The sequence below is a fragment of the Lycorma delicatula genome, chromosome 7 (genome assembly GCF_047948215.1).
Source record: "Lycorma delicatula isolate Av1 chromosome 7, ASM4794821v1, whole genome shotgun sequence".
NCBI classification, from domain to species: Eukaryota; Metazoa; Arthropoda; class Insecta; order Hemiptera; family Fulgoridae; genus Lycorma; species Lycorma delicatula.
In genome coordinates this window covers 81,903,521-81,916,066 of record NC_134461.1, presented here as the reverse complement: position 1 = coordinate 81,916,066, position 12,546 = coordinate 81,903,521, and the positions used below count along the sequence as shown (strand labels likewise).

At 31.3% G+C, this 12,546-nt stretch overlaps 1 protein-coding gene across 4 annotated transcripts in view; it reads left to right on the top strand.

The window, feature by feature from the left end:
* mmm (missing minor mitochondria) overlaps positions 1-12,546 on the top strand; it is a 129,172-nt gene that overhangs the window by 94,099 nt on the left and 22,527 nt on the right. For all 4 annotated transcript variants that reach the window (XM_075371445.1, XM_075371444.1, XM_075371442.1 and 1 more), the window contains one exon: positions 10,070-10,250. In XM_075371445.1, the coding sequence (XP_075227560.1) occupies positions 10,070-10,250 (181 nt within the window). The remainder of the gene's footprint in view (positions 1-10,069; positions 10,251-12,546) is intronic.

The window sequence follows — 12,546 nt, the reverse complement described above, 5'->3', positions numbered from 1 at the left end:
GGTTACTTGCATTTCCTATAGCGACCAATTTTTTTATTTTATGTTCTGAAGTCAAGTAACCGGAGGCAGGTGCAAGCCAATCATACATACAGTAGCAGTGGCAGTGGCATGTTGGTTGAGCCGCAGCACCAATATACCTTCACATCCTTAAAAAAATCAAAATTAAAAAAACCTTGTAAATGTTTTTTGCAAGAGCATTGCAAGAGTATTTGCAAGCCTAAATCTACTGAATATCTCGTTTACTATTGTCGGGATTAGGAAAATTTACAATCATTCAAATTTTTTTACTAACTTCATCCCCTTTCAAGATCGAACTTCAAAAATCTAGAAGTTGGTTTATTGACATGAAAATTTCACTCACTAAAAATCAGGTTGATTTGATTGCTTCATTTTTTACTGAGAAATAAAAAAAATAAAGGGAATCAAAAAAAAATTCAAAAATCCATTTTAACCCTTGAAATCTAGAAAGTGGTTTTTAGATATTCATAATCATTCAGTTCAAACCCAGCTCACACTGTGACTGACACTCGCAGTTCACAATTCATTAAAGTTTGTGCTTCAATATGCAAATCTCCACTACTACATATATATATTTTTTTCAAGATTTTTTGAGATGAAATATATATCTAAAAACCTTCTCAGTTATGCCAAGAAACATGGGTAAAAATTTGGTGGCGATTAATCGAGTAGTTTTTTGTTTATCCTGAACAAACAAAAACCCTCTTCCACTTTATATAATTGTATATAAATATATATGCTAATAGTATAATATATTTTATTCAGGTGGCCACAATTATTCAGAAATGATTCTTCCATCAAAAAATTTCTGTAGCATCTCCATAGTGTAGCAACCTGTATGGCAAGTGGCACTGTCTTGTTGCAACCAGCACTCATGCTCATCCTCTTGCAGAAAGGCTATGACTGTTTGTTAATTTATTGGCAGATAGGCATGATTCATGTGTCAAAAACACTTTATGCCAGTGTTGCCTCTAATGAAGTTCTTGAATCATTGACAGTAGTGAATGCATTAAGCATAATCAGCAGTAGTTAGCTCATGGAAAATCTGCATTTGATACAGATCTCAGTTCTACTCACTGCAGTGTGGGCTGAATCTAGTGAAATGTTTGTTTTCTGGCTTAGTCTTCACAAAAATTGATGAGGAGATCTTGTAACGGTTGCTTTAATGTCCTGTATGACCTTTGTCGTTAGCAACTGTGGTCATACAATATTGTTGAAGATACTGTATTCATTCTGATCTGCTGTATTCATGATACACATCAAACAACAACATATGCAACTTTGTTGAAAAGCCAGTGCTTGACACAGACTGGTAATATTCTAATTATCGCAGGGCAGCAAACAGTCCCCCCTCACCACTTAAATCGTACCAATATCTTCCACATTGTTTTACCCATATCATACTAGTATATCTATTTAGTATAAATTATTGAATGAAAACCCTGAAGATAGGTGGTTTTTCTGAAATACTAAAAATGTGCTGAAGAAAAGCATGTGATAAAAGAATAGACAAGTGAATAAGTAATTGAAGAGAAGTTAACAAGTCAAACAATAAACATGTTAAGAATAAAAGAAGTGAAGAAAAGAATTATGAAAAAGAATGAAAGAAATTTGAGATGTATAAAGAATGGAAATAAAGGGCAGGGTGGGCAAAACAAAGGAGTGTTCTGAAACCATTATTGCATTGTTATCCGCTTTATTCATTTTTGATGATACTGGATGGAAGGTAATGAGAAGTATGAAACAGATTATAGAAAGTTGAGAAGCAGAAAAGTAAGTAGTGCACTTCAGAGAAAATTTAATGTAGAGAATCATGAGATAATAATCACAATCAGGAAGGTAATTAATGAAATGGAGTTTGGAGAGGAACAGATAAGAAAGATAAAAAGTTTTAAGTAGCTGGATTTACTTGAGGAAAATGGAAGAAGTAAGTTATGCAGGTAAGTAAAGTGTGATTCAAGCCACTAGCATTATTGAAGGTGTGGATAGTTTAATCTAAGTGTAGAAAAGCAAAAATGTGATGGACATTTTAAATATAACACATTTCACTTACACAGGCACCCAAGAAATAGCGGTTCTTATCTGTTATTTGCCTGCCTCGTACTTAGCAGTTATCTGCCTGCCATGTATTTTCTGTTCCAATGGGTCCAAAGTAGTTAGTCAATTAATTCATAAATGATGAGATTGAAAGCTATAGTGAAATAAGAAAATAAATAAATAAAATTATAAATATAATCTAATCAAACTTAACCTGGACTCATTAACCTTCGCTCACTAGTCAAGGTTAGCAAGTGAAGTGAGTTTTATGTTTGATTAGATGAAATTTATAATTTTATAAATATAATAAGTTCATGTGGAGTCCATGGTAGCAAGAAGTTCGTGAAAAATATGTGTTTGATGTTATAATTGAGGTGATCAAGGACACTTGGTCACCTGCAAAAAACATGAGGTAAGTCGCAATGGATTATAGTAGTAGACTAGCAAGTGGTTTGATTAAAATATTAATTTAAACAATGATTGTATATGGCGGGCAGATAAGATATACGTACAACCAGTAAGTACTGAAATAGGTTATGAAAAGAAGATATCAAGGAAGCTTCCAAACGTATGAAGAGTAAAATGAGAATTGCAAAGTTAAACAGGGTAAAGAGTGAAATTATCAGTTACAAACAGCAGTGAAAATGGGAATCGTCAAAATAGTTTGCTTGTATTAACTAGGTTGTTTTGAGTGAGTGAAAATAATTAATGGAGGTTATTTAAGAAGATTAAGTTTTGTTAGGAGGGATGATATCATTAGATAAGTGCAGATGTTGATGGAGGTATATGCCAAAGGTCAGATGAAAAAAAGGTTGTGAAGGATAAAAAGAGATTTTTGATTCAGGATGTCTGCTTTAAATACAGTTTAACTGTTGAATCTATTACTATACTGTATTCAGTTAGCTAGTGAAGAATAAACAAATGTTTTGTTTGTGTGAGTGAATTCTTCATGATTCTGCTGAGTCCCTCCCATGTATGTGCTGATTTATAATGCGGCCAAATATATATACATAAAACACTATAATTATTACTCGTATATTAGTCACTGTATAATTAGTCATACTAGTCATGCATGATACTACAATTATACAGATAATATACTCCCACACTTGAAAACTGTTATTTGCTTCATGATGTCACTCACTAACAACTGCTAGTGCGCTATGCCGTCAGTTGCTATGTAGTATACCCACAGTTTATATACTAGTACTTCGTATTACATACATCATGATAAGTGTTCTTCTTGCATGATTTATTTATTGTTTTTTATTCTCATTTTAGCAAGTGCATTGTTTGTACACATGTAAAATCTGTGAATGTGTGTATCTAAAAACTGCATATAAACTTTACTGTATGTGTGCCTGTTTTGAGTTTAATGCGAGTGGATAATTTTATGAATTCAAAATGGTGATGTGTGCTGATTTTAGGTGCAATAACAATAATAATAAAAAATTCAAAAATAATGTTTATAAACTTGATAATAAGGTTATATTTCACTCATTCCCAAAACGTAGTACACAAAGGAAAATCTGGGTAAACAAATGCGGCAAACAAGATAATTTTAATGTCAATGCCACAATTTGTAGCAAACATTTTAGATCCAATCACTATGAGTGAGACTTACAAAGTGAACTTTTAAATGATGAATTATGTAGAAAAAAAATGCTTTTTCTACTGAGCACTTACCTAAAATACGAACTGACAGTAGATTAACTGGTTCAAGGAACGTATGTAGTGTAATTAAAGAAAGGAAGAGAGAATAAAATGATATCAAATAAAAAAAAAGATTGCCTTATCATAAAAAAATGATGAAAATTCAACAGTGAACACTGAAGAGGAATATCTCACCATGATGGGTTTACAGAGAGCCAAAAGCATTGTATTAAGTATATCTGCAGAAGGTGGAAAAACTCAAGCTGCTTGCTTAGTGAACTGGATATTATCATGTTAGAAAACAAAAATCTACAGCAGGAAATGTCAAAATTAAAATCAGAAAATTATTCGCTGAAGCAGCAAGATAAATATGTGAAAAAAATTTTCACTCCAGGTCAAATTCAAAAAATGAGAGTGTTGAATCTGATTAAATTAAACGCATAAAGAGGTTTTTTAAAGATATTTCTAAGGCATTGTCTTTACACTCAGCTGCACCACGTGCTTATAGATACCTCTTGAAACATAAGTATCCACCAGCAGTTTCGACTTTAAAAAAATTGGTTGAGCAAAGTTACAATCACTCCAGGTGTGCTAAGTATCATTGTATTTTGAAGGATTGCGATTTATATCAATTTGAAGGGGTTTGTGTTCTCACAGCCGGTGAAATGAAGATGAAAGAATAATACAATACAAAGAAAAAAATGATATGCTTCTACAAGCTGCTGAATATATCCAAGTAATTGAAATTTGTGGTTTATTAAAAATTGGAAGCAACCTCTTTTATGATTATAACTGCAAACTTACAAAATACATAATTTTTAACAAAATAACTTGGTTAGAGATTATTGGATTTAACATCTTGGCCATGACGTCTGCCTTAGGAGGTGGAAACTGAGATTTGTGGAATGAACTTGGGGATTAATATGAGGAAATATTTTTCCAAATTCTGTTACTGACAAGAAAATTTATGTATTTGGTGATGCTCTACTTCTCACTAAAATTGTATGAAATCACTTTTTGGATTCTGGGTTTTCAGTCAATGGAAAAATGTTAACAAAGATTACTGTTGAATTGAAGGAGAAAACTGGGTCTTCAGCTATAAATATTGCGAATAAAGTCACTGTTCACCACTTTACTGTAATAGTTATACAAAGGCAAAAAGTGAAATTAGCTATCCAGCTATTTTCTTGCACCAATTTGTATGCCTTAAATATAGTAGGGTCTTTGGTCTTCTGCAAACTGAAAACTGGGAAGAGCTGTCATCTTTCATGAAGTTGGTGAATGACTGATATGATATTTTTAATACTAAATTACCAATAATTGATTCCAGGAAGAGAATGGCTGAGTATGGATTGGAATTAGAAATCCAAAATAAAATTCTCCTTGATATGGAGTCAACAGTGAAGACGATGGGAATCTGATATAAAACAAGTCTCTTATCTTTTCAAAAAGGAATACTTATGAGTATCAATTCATTAACAATGCTGTTTGAACATATGCAAGCTAAATACAAAACTAAGTACATAATTATGAACAGGCTAAATCAGGTCATCTTGGAGGATTTTCTTAGCATAATGAGCTACGGCAGAGGTACAGAGCTACAGAATCCTTCACTGCTAGAATTTAAATACGGATTAAAAAATTACATTTTTGGAAGAAAGGTGGGGTTATCTTCAACAGCAACCTTAGAAAATAACAGACAGTGGTGAAATCACAGTTACCGAAAATACTTCTCATTCTATTACATTCTTGCACCATTAGAATGACAACTCAAATGAAGAAACACCAATCACCGCAAATTTATTTTGTGATTTAATTGATGACATTGTGAAGGTTAATGAAGAGTACAAGGATATCGCCAAAATCTTATACAATGTTTCATCATGACCAAATTTAAAAATATCTGGAATTTGGTACAGTCTTCTAATTTTGGGAAAGATAACATCTTTCCCTGAAACCTACATCAAGCAATTGTCAGAGGGGTGGTTATACGGGAACCGGATGTTTTTAAAATAATCATAAAAAATTGAATATTTACTTTAAAAAAGTTTTATTGATACTGAAACACTTGTTAAATCAAAGCATTTGTTACTTACTCATGAAAGAAAAATTATGTCCGGCAAGTGATGTCCATTTTGGGCAATACATTGTTGTAGCCTTTCACGGTAACTGGCTTCAATTCTTTGCAGCATGTCTACATCAATCTGGGTGACGTGATGACGAATTGGGATCTTTAGGTCCTACAATGTACGCGGTTTATTCCCGTTCACACGCGATTTCAGAAACCCCCACAGAAAAAAGTCACAACTACTCAAATCGGGGGACCGAGGGAGCCAAGGAATGTCGCCGAATTTGGAAACGATCCGTCCCGGAAACAAGTTACGGAGAACAGCCATCGTTGCCCTCGCTGTGTGCGCTGTAGCTCCATCCTGCTGGAATAACACATTTTGAAAATTGATTCCGCGGTTTCGTAACTCAGAGATGAAAAACGTATTCAACATCGCAATGTAACGATCAGCTGTTACAGTTACAGCAGCGTCATTTTCTTCAAAAAAATGTGGTCCAATAACACCGACCTTTCCTATTGCACACCAGACAGTCACCTTTGGGCTATGAAGTGGTCTCTCGTGAAGCTGATGTGGATTCTTTCTGCCCAATACCGGCAATTCTGTTTGTTGACGAAGCCATTCAGATGAAAATGGGCTTCGTCACTCATTAACAATAACAAATTTTCATTTTCTTCAAAAATGGTAAGCATTTGTCGACAAAATTGTAATCGCTGCGTGAAATCTTGCTCGTTTAACTGCTGCACGACGGCTATCTTGTAAGGATGGAAATGCAGGTCTGTATGCAGAATTCGCCTTACCGTATTTGTGCTCATTTGAAGCGCTGCTGAATTGCTTCTGAATAGAGCGGGCGTGGGCTTCTGACAATGGCTTCCCTTACTCGTTCGATGTTCTCCAGAGTGCAAGCAGTTCGTCGGGGACCCGGTGGTTTTTTCTTCATTATTGAACCACTTGTTCGAAGGTTGTTTACCCATCGGAATATTGTGTTACGAGAAGGGACACTTGCATTACGATGGATATTAAACTGACGGCGGAAATCTTGCTGAACAACAGTTACGGATTCGTCATTTCGCACAAAACTGTCATACGCGTACAGGCGTTGGTCTAGCGTCCACGGCTCCATCTCAACGACTAAAATGTAAATCCTATGAACAAAGGATACGTCAGACACCAGCCACGTGCCCCTCCCACCACGAACCCCCGAGTACAACCCACTTCAAAAACATCCGGTTCCCGTGAATGATTCTGTAGAAACCATCTATGGATTTTTTACAAAATCTTTCAAAATTGTGGAACATATTTCAAAGAACAGACTTGACCTGTAAAGAAAATTTTATTAAATCTCTATTTGAAGAATCAAAAAAGTTAATGCCCCAGAAGATGTAAAAATCTTTTCTTTAGAACCGTTATATTTTTCCATTAAGAAACATAACAGAAATATAACTAATGGTAAATCATGAAAAAGAAAACTTCAGAAGATTGTTAGTTACTGTAAAATACTGCTGTTTACCTACCAACATTTTTGGTGTTTATTTTTAATGGCGTGTACTCTTAACATAGATTAGTTTTTCATTTATATATTTTTTAACATTTCAATTATGCTGTTGAACTCTATAACAAAAAAATAATCATAACAAATAGTGAAAAAATATTATTTAGAGTATAGCAGACAAAGTATATAGGCCTTCTCGTAAGTAGGACATGAAATGTGAACTTTGTTTTTTCTCATGGATATTTTCAACAATAGTCATTCATCATTTTTGTAAGTAATCATCTTCATATAATGTAAATAATATGTAATAATAATAATAAAACAAAATAGCAATAGACATGTAGGATAACGATAATGTGTTTTGTCCATTTCTTTTGGGCCTGGCCTATAAATAATGGTTATTTTCCTCTTATTTAAATAAAAATTGTCGACGTTGCAAATTCTAATTGTATAAAACCATAACTTCAACAAAAATATATATGCTAGAACACATTATAACTGACAATACAAGCAGTGAATCAATCTTCCCCTGGCGACGAGTTGTCAGGGAATGATGTATGTTAGGTGTGGGAGTGAGGTATACATGCACAAGAAACTATACTTGCACAAGAGACTATCTGTAATCATAGTGTCATGAGAGTAATGTAATCAAATGTTTGTATAATGTTATGTCTTTTCCTATTAAAACTCTTGATCTTTTCATATGATCACTCTTTTGTTCTCATGTTCAATTTTTGTATTACTGTTATTTATTTACTTTCATGTTATTTAAAGTTAATATAATGAAATTTTTTTAAGTTTACTTGAGTGTATTCCTAGATTTGTGTCTGTTTGACTTGAGCCTTACTATTATTTTGACACCATGTCTGATACAGATTCAGGTGATAATAGTGAATGATTATTGATATCCCCTCTTAAAAAAAAGGCTACAAAAAAAGCCTAAGTCATGCAGAAAAACACATCATTTTAAATGCTTACAAAAGTGAATTACCAAGTAATTCAATGGCGTTGATATTAGATGTCATTAATAAAACTGTTAACATAAGTGGAAGTTGTGCTGCTTCAGTGTATAATGAACAGTAAAACCGTGCTTCAATTAACTCCCTATCATTGGGAACTCAACCCAATTAAATTAATTTGGGGACAAATCAAAAGTTACGAAGCAACAGAAAATACTACTTTTAAAATATCTGATGTTAAAAAATTTATGTTTAAAATCTCAATAAAATGAGGCAGCAGGAATGGAAAAACTGTATAAACATGTAATTGATACTGTTGAATCAAATTATTGAGTTTAATAATATAATAGAAAACAAAATTGAGCCTCTCATTGTATCTCTTAATACTGAGAGCACTACGGATTTCTTGCAATCAGTTGACGAAAACTAAATTGAATCTGTTTGTTTATTATCATAGAAATTTAATTTAAAATTTAACTGAACTTTTACTATTAGTGGACAGTTGACACTTTCACAACTCTTAACTCAAGTAAACTACATACCAATAAAGAATTTTAATGAATAAAATACTCATGGGTTATCAGATGTGCTGAACAAGTTAAGAAATATTTTTTGATCATTCAACATTAATAATTTATTTAAATTTAAAATATATGTTTAATTTTTATAATAGTGCATGGTTACTGAAAATTAACATCATGTAGGTTCTTTCGCAGAAAATGCTTGTGAATTGGCCATCTGAAGTCTCCTATGTGCAGGCTGTTTACATGAGCCCCATAAGCTAACTGAATTAGGTATAGTTAGAAATTGTACTAAATGATTATTGTGAAATTCAAAATGAGTACATTTTAATTCAAACTGAAAGAAATATTGAAGATTTGTAACAAAGTTAAAAAAGGAAGCAATAGGCTGATACAGAGAAATAAAGATGAAGAGAAAATAAGCAGTTCTAATTGAAGGTATAGTTAGGAAGGAATACAGGTGTACTTAGAACCAGTTGATTAACTGATGGAAGCTAATAAAAAGGTTCATAAAATAATAAAAGTTATTTTATAAATAAAGAGCTAAATGTTTATTTAAATAAATTTGAAAATAAATCTTAAAAACCATTTTACAAAAATTTTATTTAAAATTTAAAAACATCTTATTTAAAAAAAATTGTTTAAAATCTTTACTGTTAAACAATCATCATTAGATACTGAAAAAGTAAATACATATTAGAAGATAAGTAAATGAATTAACCCACCGGGTTGGTCTACTGGTGAACTTGAAATTACAAATCAGCTGATTTCAAAGTCAAGAGTAATAAGGATCAAATCCTAGTAAAGGCAGTTACTTTTATACTGATTTCAATACTAAGATTGTGGATACTGGTGTTCTTTGATGGGGTTGGGCTTCAATTAACCACACATCTCAGTAATGGTCAACCTGAGACTGTAGAAGACTACACTTCATTTACATTTATAATGTCATCCTCGATGGTTCCTGAGATCAAACAGAAAAAGTAAATGAATTAAATAAGAGAAAAATAAAAAATAAAAAAATTGGCAAATAAATAGTAGTCTTTTGTAAATATTGATTATTTGTCATTTTATAATTTTATTTATCATTAGTTCTTTTTTTTAAGTTTTTTTTTAGGATGTATATTTTTTCTGCTGTATATAGCTAATGATGATTGTTTAATAACTGAAATTTCCTTCTAGTTCTAGATTTAAAAAAATGTTTGTTAATGATCTTTAAGGGTGATTTCCAATACAAGAAATTTTCCATAAGCTAACTCTTTGTTGAGCCATTTGAAAGTAGAAAAATATCTTCTATATTTGTATTACATATTTGCGTTTCAGGAATATCCAATAATATGGAGAAAATATCACAATGTTCGGATAACTTGTTGTTTATGGTCTACATTTAGACCTAGTTTGTTTCGAATTGCTAAAAGTTGTGGTAGTATTGAGATATGGGATTTATTACGTCAAAGTCATAAACCGCAAAAAGAAATTACTGTCTCTGGTCAACTGATAACTGGTAATTGTTTCACTTATTAGTATTTTTTTATCATGTCTTATAAGTTAAAAATATTTGTTCTTTTCCTATAAAAAAATTAAAACTTATTTAAATTTTTAAGGTAAACACCCACCTGTGTACAATATAAATCTTCAATTATTTTTGTGTGTATTCTAATTTATTCTAATCTAGCCTATATTACACTTCAACAGCAAAATGAATTAATCCTGGGTGCTTTGTATGACTTAATAAATATTGGCCTGTACTTTATATGATTCAATACAAATTTATTTTTTCTTATCGTATCTTAAAATGTTTAATTTTATACACTCAATGTATTGAAATCTTATTTTTAACATTTTGCTTTACCATTATACATTAAAAGTCTTTATTATTTATATATCTGGTTTGATTTATTTCTGTTCACGTATGCAAATATTTCTAAGAACAATATAAAAATGATTTATTCTTTGTTTAATATAACTTAGTAAAATAATAGAGTAAAATACAAATAATGGAAAAGAGAATTTCAATTATGTTCTCTTTGTGTATTTATAAAGAAGTTAGGCAATACGTACATTCGCATATGTACTAAAGAAAACTAAAGATAACCATTCATATTATAGACACTACTATTATACCAGGAACATCAAGATTTATGATTTAATATCAAGAGTATTAATACTTTAAGTCATCAACACAAATATAAAATGTTTGAAATTGCAAAATATTACTTACCAAAAAGGCTAATAATGATTTAATAATTTTTTTTTAGAATAAGCCTTAAAATATATAATATTTGGTAAATCATTGTATGCGCAGATGTCAATATATTTTTAGATACATATGAATATATTTTATATCAATATGTATAAATATGAAGGTTTTTTTGTAAGCAGTATGAATGTGTTATTTGCATTATTTCTAGTGTATAATTTTATTTTTTTTTAATGGAACCATGTTATCATGAGAGTAAAAATTTATTGATTCAATTATACAAGATTTCTACTCATAAATGGTCATCAAATATGTCAAACATTGTCAATAAATGTGATTTAGCATAGATTTATATATTCTACATATCCATATTAAATAATTCAAGGGTAAAATCATACTAAAAAAATAATATATTTATGTTGTAAATGATAATTTATTGGGCTTAACGTCTAATTGTAATATAACTGTAACATTAACTTGGGTTACATAATTCCTGGGTTACTCTTTATTGAACACCTATTTTACAAACACAAATTAATTATAAATATAAATGTATATGTTACATAACAAATAAACCTTATTCCTATCACAAAATCATATTTTCTTCCCTTTTGACATGTTTTAAACAGCAACATTAATTTAAGATGGGACATTATGCTTGTGTGATGTGTGAAAGTGGCAGTGCATCTTAAACAAATTTTCTGTGCAACATGATGATGAATCTATTTGTAAGTCATTCTACTAACAGCTTCTAGTCATACCTACCTCTGTGTGCTCTGCTGAAGTTGTATATTATTTTGCTAATAATCACAGGCCAAAATAACAGGTACATATTTTATTACACTGGTTAATATTTGATACAGAAAAATCACTTCAAAACAGGATTTGTTTGATGTTGAATGAAGTATTATAATGAATGAAGGAAAACTAGTTGCATCTTGTGATAGAACGACTGAAAAACTAATAGGTTTTGCATTTTATAGAAGTAAGTTTGATTTCTATCTGTTAAGTTACACAGGAGAAGAAGATCTTTGCCAAGAACCTTTTTTAATAAATAAAAGTATCATGGCTCTACAGGAAATTGAAATCCATGAAGTGTTTGAGAAGCAGTGTTCTTTTGATAGAACTTTTATTTTATGACCTGTGTTATAATCTATTATCCTTGAATTTGAATTTGTAATGACCAGGTAATTAATGAACCCATCGGGTTGGTCTAGTGGTTAACGCGTCTTTCCAAATCAGCTGATTTGAAAAGTCGAGAGTTGCAGCGTTCAAGTCCTAGTAAAGCCAGTTATTTTTACACGGATTTGAATACTAGATTGCGGATACCGGTGTTCTTTGGTGGTTGGGTTTCAATTAACCACAATCTCAGGAATGGTCGAACTGAGAATGTGCAAGACTACACTTCATTTACACTCATACATATCATCCTCATTCATCCTCTGAAGAATTATCGAAACTGTAGTTACCGGAGGCTAAACAGGAAAAAGAGAGAGGTAATTAATGAGGATTACAAAATTACAAATAGTAAGTTATTTGATTTGGGATCTAGTTTAATAGTAATCTTGGTAAAATATCTAGAATTATTGGGTTGGTTCAT